At 36.0% G+C, this 22,485-nt stretch overlaps 1 protein-coding gene across 1 annotated transcript in view; it reads right to left on the bottom strand.

Annotated features, from left to right (window-relative positions):
* The window catches only part of PNPase (polyribonucleotide nucleotidyltransferase 1), a 440,058-nt gene that overhangs the window by 112,919 nt on the left and 304,654 nt on the right, over positions 1–22,485 (bottom strand). The window contains exon 17 of the mRNA XM_090395838.1: positions 4,694–4,757. Coding sequence (XP_090251964.1) covers positions 4,694–4,757 — 64 coding nt within the window. The remainder of the gene's footprint in view (positions 1–4,693; positions 4,758–22,485) is intronic.

Below are 22,485 nucleotides of genomic sequence, written 5' to 3'. Positions count from 1 at the left end.
TTCACACCAGTTCAGCCTTGAAAATGCTAGACAGTGGCTAGTGAAACTTGTTGGCTTTTTGTATATTTTATCATTTATCTTCTGGTCTTTTAACAATAAAAGTTCTTTACTCATATTACTTTACCAATTTTTTTCATACATTAAACTAACGTAAGTATTAATAATTAATTATGGCATAATCATAAAGAGTATTATTACACTTATGTATATGGTGTGGCATGTTGACAAATATAAAATGACATTTAAATTAGTTCAATCTAATGAAATCTTGTAGCATATTGTAATTTCCTCAGGCCAGCATCATTAAATTAATTTGTGCTGATTTTCACTGACATATCCCATTCTGATCACCAAAAATTTATAATACTAGTCAGTGTAAAATGAATTCCTGTATTATTAAATTGATTTTCATGTTGGAGGCTTAATGGAATGTATACAGCACTCAGAAAGGATATAAAGCAGAATTTAATGCTTCCTATATTTCGTCTCAGTCACTGAGACATCTTCAGGGATTACAAAAAACTAATGTAACATATACACAAATACCACGCAATACTAAGCCCAACCACGTGGGTGACTCTAAAGTCCTATCTAGGTGGAGCGTCCTCTAAGGGCAGTTGTAGGTGGCCTGGAATGTAAGGTGGGATCTCTGATGATAAGTGTTTTCCAAATCTTAGGAAGCTTAATGCAACCGTATTTATTAAGCTTTGGTTGATTTCTGAGAGCTGCTGCTGATTCTAAAAATAGTCTTTCTTTTTTGAATTTGCTGCGGTGGAGCATGGTGGAATTTTTTCCATGAGATCCTGTGGGTTGTATCCAAGACATGGTCAGCCAGGCCTGACTGACCATAGTCGTGGTTGCAGATATAACTTATAGTTTCTCCAGGCTGATGGTTGCTGATCTGCCTCTCTGTCCAAAGCACGCCAGCTTACAGGAACAGGATACCTTATAAACTCCAGGCACCGAGAGGAGAGGGAGCTGATCTTTTGTAGAATGGATAAGGGTAGCAAGTTTGAGGTGGGGTTTAAATGCTGTGTGTAGGTTGTACTTTTTTAAAATCTTGGCTATTTTTTCTGATGTGCCACGGATGTAGGGTATGGTGATGGCATTTCCAAACTCTTTCTGAAGAGAAAACCGGAGAATGGGGAGGAACTGATTATTTTTTTAATACTGTGATCGCTGTAGCCATTGGAGGGGAAAGTGTTGTGTATATGGTCAAGCTCAGTTGTAAGAACAGTTCCACTGGAACAAAGATTGTGGGCTTTCTTGGTTAGAGTTTTATAATGCCATATTGTTGAGCTGGGTGGTGGTGGTGGTGGTAGGAGAGTTTGTGAATGTATCTGCCTGTGTGCATAGGCTTTCTATATACAGTGAAGGAAAGTGTACCGTTAGGAAGGTGTGTAACTAAGGTGTCTAGGAAGGGTAAATAATTGTTCTTTTCATTTTCCATTGTAAACTGGATTCTTGGATGTAGGCTGCTGAGGTGACTGAGGAAGGAGTCTAATGTGTCTGGGCCATGAGGCCAAATAGAGAACACATCATCTACATATCTTAGCCAGATAGAAGGTTTGAGATGGAGCTGAGTCTATGGCTCGTGTTTCCAAATTTTCCATATAAAAATTGGCAAGAGCAGGTGAGAGGGGGGAACCCATGGCAGTTCCCTCTATCTGCTTGTAGATTTTGTTCTTCAGAAAAATAACCAGAATTGATGGCAAAGGAAAAGAGATCTAAGATGTCAGAAGGAAAAACATTTTCTAAGAGTGATAAGATATCAATTAAGGGAATATTGGTAAACAGTGAGGAGATGTCAAAACTTACCAATATGTCTGTGTTATTTAAGGTTAGATTTTCTATTAGGGTTTTAAAATGGGAAGAGTTTTCTATATAGGATGTGGGAAGTCTAGTTAGAGTTTCTTTAAGAATGATTTGATCTTGTTCCAAGCATTAAATATTGTTGTATCTTGATCTTGAAGTTTTAAATTCAACTCGTTTATGTAAGAAAATATGTCACTGAGATATGCAAACCTGGTTACCTATTTCTTATCGATTTGAAACAGCTCAACTTCCTTTCAGAGTTCATATAACAGCTTGAGAACTTGACTGCAGGAAAGTTAATGAACTTCATAATGAAAAAGAAGATTTTGATGATCAGAGCCCATAATTTTAACAGATTGAGACAGAACTTCATTAAGCTCAGGTGCCATTTTTTTGGAGGCCAGGTTTTGCCTATGAATGTAGTAATGCATTGACAATAAATTATTGCCTGGCATATCCTTAATTTTAGTGACTAAACCTGAATTTCTACCTGTAATACAGGCAGAGCTGTAAGTATAAACTCCAATGCAATTTTTCCATTCGAGACCTCTCTCTTCAATGAAACCATTTAAAACTTTGAAAATTTCACTGCTGGTAGTGTGCATTGGTAATTCAGAAACACTTAAAATGTCTTCATGTAACTTTCATCACGATCAATATATTGTACATACGTAAGTAAAATGCCATTGTTCTGAATATCTGTAGATTCGTCCAGTTGTAATGCAAACAATTTTGGTTTTTTAATTATTTTTAATGAGTTGCGTTTCTGTATCTTCTGCCATATCAAATATCCGTCTTTCAACTATATCATTCGATAATGGGATGTCTTTCATTATACTTGCCGCAGACTGGCCTAACAATCAAACAATCAATCATTACAAGCAACAATCAAAGAGGGCTTAATGAGTTCTTCGCCAATGGAATACTGTTTTTTATTGTATATTTAGCTATCTATAATGATATTAAATAGGATGGCATCAGAAGTGTCAGTGGTTGAAGCTTCGGAAATAATTTTCTTTTCTATTTTAAGTGCATCTCTTTTAAGCATAAAGAATTCGGTGGATTTGTTGCCTAGATCAGAATGTTTTGTGTTGAGATATCGGTAAGACGTGATGGCTTCATAGCTTCATTTCCCAGAACAGTAGCATGAGGTCGTGGCAATTGGTCAGTGTAAGGGCATTGTATGAAACAAAATTTTAAATAGCTGTCCATGTATAATACTTATGAGTAAATGCAGACTTTTTTCTTCTGTGTGCTGGTCGTTGTCCCCCCCTTTGTACATCCTGGAGATCGCTCTGTAGGCTTGAGGTGAATGATAATACTCAATATTTGTTGTGTCACAAACACCTTCAATACGAGATTTCTTAACACCAAAATTAAACATAGTCCCTTGTCTCATTCATATTAAAATTTAAATCTGTAGTCCTATTACTTTTAAAAAATCACAGCACTCGGGTTTTGAAACAAGCACTTGCACACTGCAATGTGAACTTGCAGAGAAACAGTATTCAGTATTACTAGATTTGAGAACTGGATACAGACTGCCTTGATCTTAAATTTCAGTGGAAAAATTTTCTTTATTCAAAATTAAGTGGATATTGAATATCACATTATTTCTTAGCCGAATAAGAAACTCAAAGATAGGAAATGTAATCTAAGAGTTTCATGCCGAATATAGAAAACTATAAAGTTTCGCGAGTCCAAGAGTAAGCCAACACCTGGTAGTGCAATGCTAGGGCAACTCGTAGTAAAGGTGGAGTAAGTTCTGATCACTGTCCTTAGTATTTTCTCATAATGTAAAACACAGCTCCTAGGAGATGTATTACTGTTCTACATTATGAGAGAAGGTCACTACCCAGATCGGTTTCGACCTAGATGTAATACTAAGGGTTCAATAGTCAGAGTTTATTTCTTTACTGTACAAGTTGCCAAAAGGTGCACAAATACAATTACTGAAATAAGAGCCAACAGGCTTCACTTCGGCGAAGTAAAATTATTCAAAATTAAGTGGATATTGAATACCACATTATCTCTTAGCCGAATAAGAAACTCAAAGATAGGAAATCTAATCTAAGAGTTTCATGCCGAATATAGTTCGGCGAGTACAAGCGTTAGCCAACACCTGGTAGTGCAATGCTAGGGCAACTCGTAGTAAATGACCTCAAAAAAGGTTGAATAATTTTACTCTGCCAATGTGAAGCCTGTTGGCTCTTATTTCAGTAATTTTCTTTATACTTCCTTGCTGATTGGTCACTGATATTTGCAACACAGATGTTACTCAGGTGTTCTGGGCCTGAGCTTTTCGATACATTCACGAATATTATTCTCCTCAGAATATTTCCACTATAAAATATTTATTCATGAAAAATGCTTTGAAAACTAAAATAACAAATTCCAGGAGAACCTTTTGAGACTTGGTATAATTGATGCCAGGGCCTGGTACTCGGTGGCTGATAAAAACTGATCTATATAGGTATGAGCCCATGAGGTTTGACCACTGGAAACAGTGTTGTCACTTTCTTTCCATCCTTCACAAAAATGTCAAAACCCTTAGGTAACTGTTGTACCAGCTTGTCAAGCTTTTGGAAAATCAATCAATGAACAAGCTAACAAACAAAAAATGGTTGACAACAAATTATACACAGATTAAAGAAATTTGTCATTTACATTCCTCCTATCAATTTATGTTATTGGTAGTTAACAAAGATGATGCCAACAAATACAAGATATTCCTAAAATTACTTTTCAAGGATTATAAATTACAGATGATTAATAAGATAAAACTGGTAACTAGTCATGGACATACTGTGTGAAATGGTAGGTCATTTCTGTCATTTTGTTTTCATGTTTCCCATTTTTCTAAATACATTATGTTTACCTGAAGCTTGTTTGACTGCTTCCATCACTATATGTAGAGGAATTCCTGGAATTTTTAAGTCAACCTGAATTTAAAAAATAAATAATAAATAAATAAATAAATATTATTCTAAATTCTCAGTTTTAAAAACAGTTTAAATCAAATTATTTTGGTGACAAAAAATACTGTGAAAAAAATGAAGATGACTTAGAATGTTCAGAAACAGTGATAAGCAACTGGTCAATGGTTTGCATTCAAGTCAACTTTCAATAAAGCAAACACCACTATAACAAACTACCAAAAACTAACGACAAATATCTCCATAGGTATACAATGCCATGTTAAAAAATTCACTAAAGCAAACTATCTAGCATAACAAACTACTGTGAGTTGATGGTATTAATGTCTCTAGCTTCAAAATACTTGATTTTATATACGAGGGAGCTGAAAAGTTCTGATAAACACCTACAACAAAAATGATGCTGATGCAACTGATATAAGAACATATCTTAAAACCATTTAACCCCCATGTTTCATCAAATTGTAATAATTTAATGAAACATGGGAGTTAAAGGGTTTTTTCTCTTAGGATATATAAGAAGATATGTCAGAGGTTTTGAAGACATAGAGGTGCAGGTCATCATCAAGTTTTTCATGATGCAAGAAAAGTCTCCAACTGAGATTCACCAAACTTTGTGTGAAACTAGGGACTGTGCCCCAACATACTCAACAGCTCCCAGATAGGCAGTCAAGTTTAAAACTAGGCATCCTGAGACAACAGATGCTCCCAGGTGGGGGAAGACCTTCCACAGCAATCACACCTGAAAACATCGACGCAATGCCATGATACTTGATGATAGACGAATACCAGCCAGAAACATTGCAAAGATTCTGGGGATATCCAGGGAATTAATTGGGGTCATTATCCACCAACATCTGAATATGCAGAAGCGTTCAGCAAGGTGGGTCCGAAAATGTTGGAATGTCCACCAAAACAGAGAATGTGTGCTGTCATCTCTTTGGGTCATTTTGAGAAATCGGGTGCAAATTTTTTGGCTCGTATTGTAACTGTTGATGAAACTTCATCACTATGATCCAGAGACCAAACAACAGTCAATGGAGTAAAAACACAACAGGTTCTCCACGGTCAAAGCAGTTCTGAAACCAAAAGACTTTTGGTCAGCAGTTCTGAAACCAAAAGTCTTCTGGGAAATGGATGGTGTAATCCTTACCAAGTACCTCAATAAAGGTGAAACTGTTGCAGCTGCAGTTTATTCAACAGCTCTAAAGGAAAAGTGCCATGGGAAACTGAGTAGAGGCATGCTGCTTTTGCAGGACAATGCATCTGCTCACACTGCTCATGAAACCCAACTGACAATACACATCTTGGGCTTTCAATATCTGACTCACCCACCCTATTTGCCAGACCTGGCCCCATCTGATTATTTCCTATTCCTAGATTTAAAGAAACACTTGAAGGGAATAAAATTTACCACATGATGAAGTCATATCTGCAGCTGAGGACTGGTTTCTGCAACAAGGGAAAGACTTTTTTTTTTCTCAGCAGAGTGCAAATGATGCAGCAGCAATTGAAACAAGTGTATAACACTTTGTGGGGAATATATAAAATAACGTATAAGTTACATGGTTCTACCTCAATTCCTTCATGGTGATTATCCCAACTTTTCAGCACACCCTCACACACATGTATGTGTGTTGAAAGTTTTTTACCTTGCGTTATTATACATTAACCAAGTACCTCAATAACTTAAAACTGAAAGTGAGGAAGTAAAATAACTTCCTAACTTTCTTGCCAAGTCCAATCCTTCTGCTAATTTCTTTAAACTGAATTCTTTAACAGATTCATCACAATCAGAATCTTGGGCAGAACTTTCCCAGCTGTTTGGTTCGACGCCATCTATTAATTGTACCAGTTCCTCATCCTCATTTAAATCTGTTTCTCCATCAATTAATTCACTACTTTCGTTTTCAACCATATCACAAAAGCCCTCTCCACCAAAAATGTGTGCAACTTTATTATACGACGTAGCTCGGCATCCACTAGAGGTACGAAATTTTGTTCCAGAATGGCTTCAGGCCATATTTTTTTCCAGAAAGCATTCAGCGTAGAGGGTTGTAATTCCTTAATGGACAGAGAAATAATTTTTACACAATTCAATATTGAAAACTCTTTCCTTGCTTGAGGCAGTGTCATGTTTGAATTAGAATCCATTTTTTCCAAAATTAATTGAAATGTTCGCCGAATATAATATGACTTAAATGTTGATATTATTCCTTGGTCGAATAATATCAACAGTCGAGTGGTTGAATAAGTGAAGCAGTATTGGAGGGGGGGGGGGTATTTTAATATTTGGATAGCTTAAATTTGTTGGGGGGCCTGGGTTAGCTTAAATTTGTTGGGTGGCCTGGTGTGTTATCTAAAATTAGTAGAATTTTAGATAACTTTCTACATCGGGTACAAAACACTTGAAAAACCAATTTTCAAACATACTAGCTGTAACCCATGCCTTTTTGTTGGCCCGCCAATTAACGGGTAGGGTGGACTTGTCGAGCCCTTTCATCGCATGAGGATTTGCGGATCGGTTAATAAACATTGGTTTTGTCATGTAATCACCTGATGTATTACTAGAAAACAGTAGAGTAATTCTATCTTTGGAAACTTTGAATCCAGGAGCTGATCTTTCATTTTTCGAAATATAATAGGTGCATTTTGGCATTTTTTTCCAATATAACCCAAATTCATCCCCATTGAACACCTGGTCTGCATTGTAATCACCTTCTTTAATGATTTTTAAAAGTTCTGCTGGGTTTTTCCAGGCAGCTTCAACGTCTGCTGATGCTGATTCTCCCTGGATTTTAAGATTATACAAAGAAAACCGCTTTTTAAAGTTTTCGAACCAACCCTAACTGGCACAAAATCCATGCTGAAAGATTTCTTCTGAAGAATCTTGATCGAGTTCTTTTAAATGTTTATAAACTTTGAGAGCTTTGTGCTTAATAAGGTGTCTGTCCATCCAAAGGAATTTTCTTTTGAATTCTATCCAAATCATTAGAGATTTCTCCATTTTTTCTATTAGAATATCGCGAACACGAGCAACACGCTTTGCACTTACCATTGACCCAGCAATAACACTTTCTTGGATTTTATGTTCATTTTGTTTGATCGTTCGAATTGTTGATTCATTTAAATTCAGAGTCCTTGCAACAACTCCTGGTTCTCCAATTTTCAACCAATCCAAGAATTTAATTTTTTCTTCGAGAAAAATTAATTTCCTCTTCAATGTTGTTTTTTTCCCTTTCTTTGTAGTTTTAGTGGCCATTACAAAAAAAAAACAAAAAAAACATTTCATATGTATGTACCTCACCAGAAAATAAACTGCTCAGCTTGAGAATAACACACTTATGATTTTAAATGCACTTTCCTGACAGAAAACAAAGCCAATTTTCAATAATAAACCCTTTATACAGTAAACCGTAGATGCCGAACCTATGGCACTCATGCCAGAGGTGGCATGTCTGAGAATTTTGCTGGCATGTCAACGATTTACAGGTGCGCTTATAAATTATTCAAGTTTTTTTTTTAATCGTTACAATATGTACAAGCTGAATTTCGTTTCACACAAGACAGCAGTTATAAAGACATGCATATGATTGGTGCGGTATTAACAAAAGATCGTACAACCCAAAGACAAAAGCAACTGACAAGCATTGAGCTGAAATGCTAATTCTCTTCAATTGAATTCCATAACATCTGAAACTGTCATAACAACATTCACTATTAGTTTTAACACATTCACAACAGGGTGTCATTTATTGTTCCGATGAACTTCTCATTACTGAGTGGCTCAACTCACACAAACGTTTCAACTCTTGGTTGAATTTTATGGCTTCTTGGCAGGCGAACTCACACATTCATTATATGGATTTTTCAATTCTTGGTAGTCTTTTATTTTAAGTTAGCCTTTATGATCTGTCATAATGACATCGAGAATTTCAAATGCAATAAAACAAACACTTATTTCATAACTGAAAAATTGGACAATAGTTTTTAGTTAGATACCGTGTTTCGGTGCAACATATGGTTTTGCTTAAGTCTATACAGCATAGTTTCTGTGAGAGGGGACATGTAATTTATTAGTTAGCGCCATTTTTATTCCATCTGTCTTTAATTGCGACGACGTAACACTTCACAAATCCTTAATGAAACACCTTGGTTAGAGTCAAGTATCATCAGTCTCGTATTCGATGTAAAGCTAAGAGCACAATATTGCTGCAGCAGGCTGTATCCCATTACAAAAATGCAACAGCACACACACACACACTACAGGCATGCCGGGCTGCAGCGTATCGCATTGACCTTGCTTGTGACCGCATGTTTCCTAGAATAGATACCTCCATACTTCACTTGCATTCAGAGAAGTTAAATGCAGGAGGCTGTCAGCCAGCGGCTGAGTCAAGGCCAGCATGCGCTGGCCTTAATAGCACAATCCACGCGCAAAGTTAGAAGCACCTGAGTTTCGAACATGTTTGAACTTGTTGCATTTAAAATCATTCTTGGTTCATATTAATTTTGATAATTTTTCACGTAACACTTATTCACTTTCCGTGGAACATAGTTTGAGAAATGCTGCTCTACCTAGCCATCCCTTATTTTGTCTTTCTTCATTAGGATGTTTCCACTGGCATCTTCAATGCACTGAGAGCCTATCCTTTTCCAATATTTGTTAGTTAGCTCACTAACTTTTTCATGAATTTCTCTGGTTTTGTATTTTTTTGTCCAAGAGCTCAATTTCCTTGCATTTGTTGTTAAGCCATAGGTCTTTTGCAATACTACATTTTTTCTTGATCTTGTTTAAGTTCTTGTATTCAGGACGATTTTTGTGTTTCTTTCTTTTTCCATCATTTTCAGTATCTTCTCATTCATTCAGGGTTTACTCATTTTCTTCTCAAATTTGGGAATTGTTTGTTTTACTGCATTTCTGGCATCTATCCTCAATCTCATTTTTAGGGTAAGGATACTTGGTGGAATCAGGAGAGTTAACAGTTGTGGACTGTGGTTCCTTTAAAGCAGATATCTTCTTATCTGACTTCTTTAAGTTTCAAGTCTCACATCCAAAAGTCACTGTTGGAAAAACAACTGCATCCAAAATCCTAAACTTTGTTCCCATGGAGATAGATCCATCCTTCCAGAGTTGTTTTAGCCATTCCTAATCTTCTTCTGATGTCTTCTGAACAGCAATTCTTCACATTAATAATGGATCCCAGGTACTCAAACTTGCTGAATTCCTCAATTCTTCCTCTATTAAGGTACACTTGTTTCTCAAGAGCTTCCCTGTTTGTATTCCATTTGAAAACCATAATCTTTGTCTTGCTAGGATTAAGTTGAAGTCTCTGGTATTAGTGATCTCGTTAACTTCATCAAGAATTGGTCCTGGGTCTTCCTTGTCATTACAGAGGAGTATAGTATAGTATTATCAGCATACCTCAGATTACTGATCAATCTGCCACCTATCCTCATTCCTACCTTAAGCTTATCCAATGTTTCACACATGATGTCCTCTGCATATATACTAAACAATTGAGGAGAAAGCAAACATCCTTGCCTAACTCCTTTTCCAACCTGAAGCCAATCAGTTAATCCAACACCTGTTCTTACCGTGGCTTCTTGCTCCTCATACAAATTGGCTATAAACCTGATTGAGGAAAACCCATTCTGTTCATTACTTCCCACAGTCTTTAGAGTAGCCTAAGAAACACATTACCAGAGGGAGTCTAAATTCTTTATAATTTTCTATGATCTGTCTAAGGCAGTGATTCTCAACCTATGGAGCATGCCCCCAAAAGGGAGAATGAAGAAAAGGAAAAACTGAAAAACTACTTTATTGAAACAAAAGCATTTAATGAAACTATTTCTTGACAAAAACAAAATCCACTATACTGAATAAACTAGCTACGCTTATGGAACATATCAATATTGCAAAATATACTGAGCAATTAATTAAAACTAAACAATAATCTAAAAATTAATGTCTTCCTTGGGTCTGTGTTGTGGAGCAAAGCTTTTCATATGATCGAGATACATTGCAAATCGACACTCGTAGTTCTCTTTCTATATTTAACTTAGATCTATATTTTGTTTTTAAAGCAGCCACTGCAGAAAACCCGATTTCACAAAGAAAAGATGTTGGAAATTTGCAAATGGCAAAAGTGCATGAAAACTGCTTGACTTTAGTGCAGAAAATTCATCATCAACACCAGCCCAAAATTCAAACAGCGATTTAGATGCAAATTGTCTTTTGATTTTGCCGCTTGATGTGAAGTCTATAAATTATTTCTCTTCTGCAACTGAGAAACCTTCAGAGGTAATTTGAAATGGGTTTCTAATCCCACTTATACATTGCCATTATGTTGTTGTTGGTTATAAAACAGTTTCTAAAATTCTTCGTCAACATTGTTAAATGATTTTCAATGGTTGCAAATCAAACTTTGTTGTGTTGCTCTTCTGCCTCGTGAGTTTTGATAAATTCATCCACATTTGCATTTCTAATTTTTGTTGCTTTCCCTTTTTGTTCCATAACTCTAGTTTTTGACAGAAAGCATTAACTTTGTCACTCATCTCTAAGATATGTGTATTTTTTTCTTGGAGTTGCAGGTTTAATATATTTAGTTTCTTGAATATGTCCACCAAGTAGCTCAATTTCATCACAAATAAGTGGTCTATTTTAAACTTCTCTGCTTCTTCGTGATTTTCTTCTTCCAAGAAGATTGCTATTTCGTCTCTTAATTTGTCAACATGTTGCGAACATTTTCCCTATGATAACCGTCTTGTCTCACAGTAAAATAGTAATGCTGGATGTTCTGCTCCAGTTGTTGCAAAGTTCAGAAAACAGTCTTGATTTTAAAGATCTCAATTTTATATAATTCACTATGATTATAACTGTTGTTAACACAATGTTTAGACCAGGACTCATTTCCTTTGCAGTAACAGCTTCTCTATGAATAATACAATGTGTCGAAATATATTATAAAAGTTAACAAGACCTCACAAGGTCTTGTAAACTTTTAAACCTTCCAGACATAACTCGAGCACCATCAGTGTAAATTCCAATACAATTTTTCCACTGTATGTTTGTCTTGCATATAAAATCATCCAATATTTTGAACAATTCAGGTGCTGTGGCTCTTCTTTCTATTGGTTTACAAAACAATAACTCTTCAACTGCAGATAATCCATTGCAAAATCGAACATAAGCAATTAAATGAACAATCCTTGTTGTTATCTATTGCTATGTCAAGCTGAATTGGAATAATTGGTCACAATTCTTCGACAAAAGTTTTTGAATGCATATCTTCACATATATCACCAATTTGCTAAGCAACAGTATCATTTGACAGAGGTATGCACTGTAGTTGTTTAGTAAAACTTTCTCCAAGTATAGTTTCCACAATGTCAATCACAGCTGGCAGAATTAGGTCTTCTAATTCTGTGTGGGGATTTTTGCACCTAGCTACTTTATATGCAACTTTGTAAGAAGCTAGTAAAGCCTTTGCAGACAGAGCCTTTTTAATGCTAGATTTTTGCTTTTCAAAACATTTCAGTTTGGCAGCAAAGACCTCTCGAGGTTTGTTAACATATTCCTTATGAAGTATTTCCAAATGTCTTTTAAGTTTATTTGGTTTCATGCTATCAGCTGCCAAAATTTTCAAGCAAATAACACACATACAGTGGTCTTTCTTTATCATTTACTTCAGTCTTTGCAAAACAGAAATCTAAATATTTTGCTGCACACTTTCTTGATTTTACTTTTGGAGTGATATTCTGTGAACCTGAATTTGGTGATGTCAGCGCTCCACAGTCATCAGTTGCCCGCTTGTGTCGAATTAAAAATTTACCCATTTTTCTACACTAGAACAGATTGCCTTTTATACCGTGTAAAACAGTCATTGCAAACAGGAGTAAAATAACGCTGACCACCGACTTCTCACTATCGGTCACTGTTACTGCAATTTTGCAATTTCAAGCCTTATTTATACTCGTGGAAACATTTCCAGAACATTTGAGATTTCCTATGATGAAATCGCAAATGTTTCCGAAAGGCCGATACAATTCAACAGTCTGTGCAGTGATGCCAGATCTATAGAATTTTCGAAAGATTTGATGACATATTTAAATTTGTATAAATATTTAAAAATTTTAATTAATTCCTAGTTTTTTTTTTGTTTGCTTTGCTAACTTTTATGAGTTTTGTCAGTGTCTCAATACAAGAATGGCAAGTGGGAAAAGTGGAGGGGTCACCACAAAAAACTAATATTAAAAATGGGGTGCACATGAAACAAGGTTGAGAAACACCAGTCTAAGGCAAAGGATCTGATCTCTGGTGCTCATACCTTTCCTAAAACCTGCTTGTTCCTCAGACATCTCTGCCTCAACTTTGGCCTCAATCTTATTTAGCATGATCTTCAATAAAATTTTGCTTGCATGAGATATTAAACTAATAGTTCTATAGTTCTTGCAATCCTTAATATCTCCCTTCTTATGCAGTGGTATGAAAACTGACTTCTTCCAGTCTCCAGGTCATGATCCTGTCTCCTCCCATATCCTTGTAATCATTCTATGAAACACTCTTATCCCTCCATTCCCTGTGGCCTTAATTAACTCTGCTGAGATTCCATCTGCACCTGGGGCCTTATTGCTGTTAAGCTGCTTAACTGCTCTTTCAACTTTGTGCCAAAGTGGAGGAGGTTCCAAATCAGAATTTCCTGGTGATTCCTCCAAATTTTCTTTATCCACTCTATTTTACAGTTCCTCACAATACCTTTCCAACTGTTTTTGAGTTCCAATTCTTCTGCTAGTAATGCTCCATTCCTATCTTTGATGATATTCAATTTGCTTTAGGTCACAAACTAAATAAAACAATCTTTTATAATTGTGCCTTCTCATCTGGAACTCAATCTCTTCACATTTTTTAGTATAAAACTTTTCCCTGTCCTTCTTTCATGACTTCTTCTCTTCTGACCCCTCTATATAATCTCTTATATTCTTCAGTCGCTGTGTCTCTTTGTTTTTCCAACCTGACACCACCAAATCATTTCTTCTTCTTCTTTTGATTAGTTCCCATGTTGAATCTGATATCCATGGGTCTCTTGGTCTTCTTATTGGGGAGAGATACTTCTTGGCTTTATTCTGTATTATCACCTTAACTCCATCCCAAAGCATTTCTGGTGAGTTCTCCTCATTGGTCTCCAAAACATTATCCAACGAAGTCAATGTTTCTTTTGTGAATCCACTAGGAATTACTCTAACATACAGTCTAGTGGAATGTGCCTGACTTGGAAGTTTTTAGAGTCTTAGTCTTACTTTGACTCTTACTAGCTGCTGGTCTGTACCATAATCTGCTCCAGGATAAGTATGTACATCAGAGATGCTTGTCTTCTACTGCTGGAGAGCCAGGATATAATCAATCTGGTGCCTTGACCTATCAATGTTAGATATCCAAATATAGGTCCATCATGGGTGTTTCTGGAAACAGGTATTGGTAATAACTAATCTGTTAGCATGTGAAAATTCAACCGTCTTTCACCACAGGTGTTACATTCACCCAGACCAAGCATACCATACTCCGGCCTAACGCTCATGGTGCATATATTTGGATGATAAAAATATTAAAAGATTGGGCTGAAATTTTTAATGTAATTGCTCTGTCACTTATGGGCCAAAATCCAAGTAAGGATTGGTCAATTTTATTTTTTAGTAGAAATGCTACTCCATTCCTATGAGTGCCTCCAAATGAGTATACAATATGAATGACTATTTCTGTTTATTTTTCCACTATTAGTCCATCTGACTTCACTGATACTAGCAATGGCAATTTTTATTGTTCCAAGTTCTTGTACAAGGTTATCTAACTTCTCAGCTTCATATAAGGTCCTTATATTCCAAGTTGAGCCTTAAGAGAAGATTCTGGTTTTCAGACATTAAAGATCAGGAGATACCCCTCCCCAGAGGACTTAAAGTATCTTCTTCATATGTAATTTTCATAGTATCTGTCTTACATTCCCAAGTTTCTTTCTATTCTTCCCTGTAATGTTTCCAAGAGACAAAAGTTGCAGAGGGTCAAACTTTGTCTCTATTGCTTAAATCCAACATGGTTCTCTGTTTCACTATGGAAATGGTTCACTATGGAAGGTTGTGAAGTTCCTGTCTCTTCCATGTTGACTGGGCACATTTCTGTTTTGTCTTGGAGTGTGCCTGGACTGTCACATAGTTTGCTGTCATACCTTTGTTACCATTCTCAAATTAAAATTTGGTCATTTGTAAACTTCACCATTCTAGTCTTCAAGTGCAAATGCTAGTCAAAACATGGTCCCAGGATGTGGCAGCAGGCACACTCAAACCAGCTGCCTGGAGCCATAAGTGAGAGTTGCATAAGCATCGGGGGACCAATTCCACCCAGCCACCAAAAATTCTGATGTGAGTACTGAGAAGGCAGAGGTGATACCCTCTACTACCCATGCCTTACATCCCAAAAAAACATGCTAGAAAAGAAAAATCATAAATGTTCTGAAACTAAATGGAATGGATATCATAACTCTGTTACATTCTCTGGTTTCCTTTGATCAATGTTACTGTGAAAGGCTAACAGAGGTTTACAAGACTCACACAGTTATAAAAAACGTGCTGCAAAGGAACATATGCACAATGCACTGGACCCAGTAAGATGGGGGTGGTACAGCAACAGTAAAGAGCCTCATCATATTCTACTCCTGTCAACTAAAAACAAGTAACTAGAGACAAAGGAATATAATACTGAATTCTGATTCCACATTGATGGCAGGATCAGGGTATGGCAACAACAAATGCTACTGGTCAGGATGATGTAGAGAGGATTGTCTTTGCATGTTAGACCCATGTGCTCCAACTTGACACTTTTGATAATCAGAAGTATCTCTTCATGATCACAGTTTATCTGCTGGCAGCATTAGGTTGATGTTAGAAAACCCCATATGAAAATGAAATGTCTTGGTCAATGAGCATGAAGATTAGTTAACCATCATCAATTTTAATATGTATCCTCAAGAGCTGTAAAAGATACCACAATCATACTACACAATTAAGATTACATTTTCAATCCTCCATAGATCAGCAGGTAAAAATAATGCATGCTGGTTAGAAAGATCTGAGTATGATTCTCATCTACAAGATGAAAAACATTCAGGGGTTTTTCAACTGAAGATGAGTTAGACAGTCTCTTATGGCATGATCCTCAACAAATTGTTCAGGATTAGCTTGGTTTTTATTGCAATGAGGTGAAGTGAATATCATCTCCACAGCTCTGAATTTTCATGCATGCCAATCTTGACTTATAAGCTATTTTTTTCTAGATGTCTATTATGTGTTTCAATTGCAGTAATTTCTCACAATTTGGTTGTGCAACCAATATAACTAAAGCATCAAGTAGTATTTCAAGTAGAAAAAATTAAAAAATATAAACATAAATGGATGGAACACGTTCAAAGAATGAAAACAAAAAGATTACCAAAACAAGCCTTAAAGTACAAGCCATTAGGAAAAAGAAAACCAAGATATCCTCTTAAACGATGACTTCTAAGGCCAGAACAGGCCATGCTAGGCCTAAATCCTTGATACGCATCATGATGATGATGATCAAGTAGTATATGTTGTTCCAATAACAGAAATCACTATGGCCATCCTGAAAAAATTTAACATGCAAAACACATTTTGGAACCTATTTCACTAGTTGACCAAGCGGTTGGCGTATCTGCTCCCCCAACCAACAGGCTCCAAGTACAAATTCTGCTAAGGGCAAGGAAGTATATGATTGCTTTTAGGTAGAAGATGAATTTCATCATCTGGTGTAAGACCACCACCCTGCTTACTGGGGGCCTGAAGTGGTTTGAAAATGTTACATGCTTGGTTCTTTAGCAAGCTCTCTGGATTATATAAAAAATAAATTAAAAAAATACAAAACAAAGGTAAGATTAATAAAAATAAAAGAATCCTTAGTCCATTTACCTATAGTACTAATGTACTATAAGTTTACAACCTTTCATGATTAGAAGCTAAAAATATGTTGAGGAAAGTAGAGCACATATATTAAGATTGACTTTTCATATCATTAAAGAAAAACACAATGTTATTTGAATTGAGGTACAGTTTCTTAGAAAGGAAATATTTAACAATAAAAACTATGAAGATGATGAACTTTCTAACTCGATGCAATAAACATCAACTCAATTATCAACATGTAATCTTGATCAAAATCTTCAGCCTGAAAGATATGAGATGGGATATGAAGCACATTATGTGTTAGGCCAACAATGAAGATAACATGTTAGTTGCTAATTTACTAACTTCAGTTAAGTGAACCACATAAATGAAGCAAACAATCTTTGGTTTTTTGCTAACATAAGTCTCTGAGTTCCTCATATCTGTAGTAACCAGGTATGAATAAAGTTCTGAAGAAACTAATCATAGAAAGAGCTTAACTAATACAATATATCAGGGGTTCTCAACCTTTTCCAGTGGCATACCACTATATTTAATTCAAGATATTAGATGTACCAGAAAGGCAGTGGCTCACGTACCACCAGTGGTACGCGTACCATAGGTTGAGAAACCCTGCAATATATCATTACACATTAAGGCTTAAGTGCTGGGTGGAGCTCATGTTGGAAGATTAATGGAGTAAAACATTGGTAGGAAAGGATTAAGCCCATTGTTTAATTCTTCCAATATTTCATCTCAGTAATGGAGATATCTTCAGAGAGTATTATACACACACACAAAGAGAACACAAAACTAAGTGAAGCTCAACAGATAAAACACTAGTCATAACTAAGTAGGGCACAATATCTGGACACCTGTGAGAGGCCTCGTAATATGAGATCTCTGATAATTAATATTTGCCATATTTTGGAAAGTTTAATGCATCCACATACACTTATTCAGATATTATGGCTGGTTTTAAAGGGTAGCTGCAGGTTCTAACAAGCAGGGAGTAACCTGCTGTAATGTAGCATAGCAACCCCCCCCCCCTCCCTCCAGTTTGATTTTGTGAGTTACTAATATCTAAAGCATGTTCTGCTAGGACTGACTATATGGTCAGTCCTAGCAGAACATAAAAAGCAGATGCAATTTTTATATTCTTCCATGTGGATGGTAGCTGATCTATCTTCAGTAGGCCACAAGAACAAGGAAGGAGTTGGTTCTTAGGGTTAAAGGCTAGGAAGTTTCAAGTGAGACTCAAAGACAGTGCAGAGGCCATCTCTTTTTTTTCTTTCTAAATTTGTGCCTTTTTTTTTTTTTCTTCTTTCCCAGATGTGCCTCAGACTTATAAAATGATGACAGCATTACTAAAGCCCTTCTAAAGAGAAGATCAAGGATTGGGAGGAAGGATGAATTATTTTGTTGATTTTGTAGAAACTACAGCCATATGATAGCAAGGTGCTGCATGGCAGATTTCATTAGAACAAAGTGTTTGTGCTATTGGTTGGAGTTTTGTAACACCATACTGTTGAAAAGGGGAATGATGGGAAATTTTGTGAACATATCTGCCTGTTTGAGTGAGTTGTCTGTACACTGTGAAAATGTTACCATTAGGATGGTGTTATTGAGGTCTGTTTAGGAAGGCTAGGCCTACTGCTAGTTTCCTTCTTTTCTATCATAAACTGGATTCTTGGATGTTAACTAATGGGGTGAAGGAGGAAATAGTCTAACGTGTCTGGGCTATGAGGCCAAACACAGTCCAACTTAAACCTTCTATCTGTCAAAATAGAACACTTAAGAGGGATGGAGTCATAACTTTCACCTTTTAGCTGTTAAGATACATATATAATGTGTATTTCATTGGGCCTCATGGTCCAGACACCTTAAGACTATTTCCTCCTTCAAACATCCAAGAATCCATTTTAATGGAAAAGGAAACTAACAATAGTTAGATTGAGGCCCTCTTTCAGCAGAACTGAGAGTGGTCTGAAAGGTTCTCGGCCTAACATTGAAAAAACAAATTTCTAATTTCAAAATGATTTTTATTTTTCAACATAATCTCCCTTAAGACTAATATATTTATTCTAGCAATGCTCCATCACCATTATCCTATCCCTGTAGTGCAGTGGTTCTCAAACTTTCGGAAGTCAGGGCACATTTAAAATCCTACAAATAATTGTAGGCGCACTATATACAAATTTCTGAGAAATATGTTATAATAATTAGGTCAAATATTACAGAAAAAAAATAATGCAATAAAAAAAAAATAAAATGAAACACACTTTAAGTTTATTCATTCTTGTGTTTATGAGAAACATGAGTTTGATGTGTCCTAGCGATTGCTTCAATGTTTGGACATATATTTGAAAGGCAAACTCTCATTTCCTCGTCAATACATTGAAGAGTTCCTCTCTTTTTACACTTAATTGTGGTGAGGGTAGAAAATCCTAATTCACATAAATATGATGTTGAAAATTGTAGTAAAATGTTCAAAGCTTTTTTAGATATTGACACATTCTTCTTTTATAGAAATCCAAAAGGCTTCAAGAGACAATTCCTTATGTTTAATCATCAATCCACGATCAGTGGATATAGCTGCCAGTTCTTCTTCTTCTGTTAATGTTAAACCAAAATCACTTGAAGTTTCTATAAATGGGTTTCTAATCCAATCATATTGTTCAGTGTTAAGTGATGAAAAATAAGAACTCAATTTTTCTTCTAAACTTGTTAATTGTTCAACTATTATTGGAAGTGTTTCATTTATGCAAGTGTTACTTACCAATGGAAACATTTCCAAATTACCTTCAACAGCTTTTCTTTTCCAAATCTGTAGTTTTCTCTGAAAAGCTTTCATTTTGTCAGTGGATGTGAGAATATTTTCTTCTTTCTCTTGCATGCTAGTATTCAAAATATTGAGCTGCTGAAATATATCGGCTAAATACTGTAACCTGGCAATCCAAAATTCGCACCGAAGGAGGTTACAAAAATGTAATTGTTTCATCTCTTCAAAAAACGTAAGAAGTTCTTGTCGTAGCTTGTGTACATGGGTAAGTACTTTCCCCCTTGACAGCCACCTCACCTCAGTGTGTAAAAGCAGCCATCTGTGTTGTGAATCCATATCGCGTTTATCTTTTCGGAGCTTTTCAAATAAACGCGATTTGACAGGTCTTGTTTTAATAAAGTTTACCATCTGAACAACTTGATCTAACACTTCTCTTAATTTTTCTCCCAATGTTTGTGCCATCAAGGCCTCCCTATGAAGAAAGCAGTGAGTTACGATAACATTCTCATTTTGTTTTTTTACAAAAGATGTAAGGCTCTTAACACAGCCTACCATGGAAGGGGCTCCATCTGTACAAATTCCTACACACGACTTCCTTAACTGCCATTTATCAAGATAGCTATTTAAAATGTTAAAAACGTCCTCACCTTTTGTAGACACACTTAATTCTTTGCAAAAAAGAAACTGATTTACTATTTGATCTTCATTAATAAAAACGGACGAATGCTAAGAGTTGTGCCTTGTTAGTAATGTCTGTTGACTCATCAACTTGCAATGCAAAATTTGAATACTGAAGTTTATTACTGCATACATTTTTCTCGATATCAGAAGACATTTCTATAATACGCCTGTGAACTGTATCATTGGACAGAGGAATCTCTTATTTTCATTGCTGCTTCATTTCCTAGCATTGTCATGACCATTTTTTTTGCATGCAGACAAAATAAGTGACTCACCTAAAGTATGAGCTTTCATATTTTTTGCTATCAGTTCTGAGACTTGATAAGAAGCGATTTGAGCTTTATCAGAAACAGTCATTATACTTTTGCACTTAACTTTTGCTCACTTCCAGAATCTGATTCTTCAATATCACGCTTCTTTTTTGAGAAATCTATCCATTTTATTCGGGTGTATTTATCTGAAAATAAGTAATATGCACATAACATCCACTTCCAACACTTTTAAAATAAGTAATATACACAACAAGAATAAACCATATTCTTTGCAAGAAAAACTGCTGTTAATTAACATAATAATGATGTGTTGACAAAAAGAGTGGTATATCCGTAATGAAAAGGTATAATAGAGTAACTTTATTTATTTTTATATCTGGACACATATTTCTCTGGAACACCACAGGGCACACCCGGAAATCTTCTAGGACACACCCTTTGAGAACCACTGCTATAGTGGTTCTCAGTAAGATCTGCAAAATACCCCTCTACAGCTGCAATCACCTCCCTCTTGATTAGAAGAAAAACGCTGACCAACGAGGAAGAGTTTTAGTTTTGGGAAGAGATAGAAGTCGGAGGGAGCCAAATCTGGGGAATAGGGTGGATATTCCAACAATTCATAGAGAAAATCCCTTAATTTTCCCATTGCCAAAACACCTTTGTAGGCAGGTGCATTGTCCTGATGAAAGATGATTTTTTTTCTTCTGCAAAGTGGGTCTTTTCTTATGAATTTTTTCGTCTAGTCTGGTTAAAAGATCGGAATAATATTCCCAGGTTATTGATTTACCCTTTTCAAGATACTTAATAAACAAAATGCCTTTAGCATCCCAAAACACCGATGCCATGACCTTTCCTGCTGATGGAACCGACTTTGTCTTCTTTGGTGCTGAACAACCGGTTTCTGTCCACTGTTTTGACTGCTGTTTGGATTCTGGTATAATGGTGAATCCAAATTTCATCCATAGTAATAAATCTATGCACAAAATCATATTAAAATGTTCCAAGCACTGTTCAGAGATTTTCATTCGAGTGCGTTTTTGATCTGCTGTGAGCAAGCTCGGCACCCATCTTGCATGAAGCTTTTTCATTTGCAATTCTTCATGAAAAATATATCCTACACGTTCTTTTAAAATGCATAGTCTCAGCAATTTCAAGCACTTTGACTAACCGGTCATCCAATACCATGCATCCACTTGATCAATAATTTCTGGTGTTGTTACACTTTTTGGACAACCAAAACGATCATCTTAAAGGCTGGTACAGCCACGTTTAAACTCGGCAGCCCATTTCTTAATTGTCAACAATGAAGGAGAAGAGTGCCTATTAACTTTTATGAACTTCGAATGAATTTCTTTTGCCATTAATTTTATAACCACACAATACTCAATTTTATCCATTTCAAGGGATACAGACAACACTTTTGCTTCAGACAGCTGTATAAAACAAACTAATTGATAGAATTTCACATGGATGCTTATGGCAGATGTACCAACCTAGAAAAAAAGAAAAATCATGTGTTGCCATCTATGGTCGAGGCCGAGAACTTTTCAGATCACCCTTGTAATATCACACCTTCCTATCTAATTGCCAGTTTCTACAGAATCAGCAAAACACCTAATTCTTCCCCGAGTCTTATCTTCAGGACTTTAATAATAATACTATCACCATTCCATATGTTCACGGCATATCTCAAAAAATAGCAAAACTTTAAAAAAAAATACAACCTCTTCACTGTCTTCTCGCTGGCTACCCTTATCCAGAGATAAGGACGAAGTTTGTATAAGGGAGTGATAAATGGTACATGGAAAAGGTATAAGTTGACCTAACTACTGCATCTGTCAATTTCCTGTCCTGGAGTGATTTAGGACAGAAAACTCAGCAGTGGTTCCACCCAGTGACAGGCAAAAACAAGCCCCCGAGCAGAACCTCTCTATTCCCCGGGAAGCAAGCTACCATCAATGAGAGCCAGACCCAGAAGTGATACTAAACATAACGCAGAACACTACTGATTCCACGAGTGAAGCTAATGTTTTTTATATTCTCCACTATC

The sequence above is a fragment of the Typopeltis vanoorti genome, chromosome 7 (assembly GCF_054136105.1).
Source record: "Typopeltis vanoorti isolate ZY-2024b chromosome 7, IOZ_Tvanoo_1.0, whole genome shotgun sequence".
NCBI lineage: Eukaryota > Metazoa > Arthropoda > Arachnida > Uropygi > Thelyphonidae > Typopeltis > Typopeltis vanoorti.
This window is presented reverse-complemented; position numbering and strand designations above follow the sequence as displayed.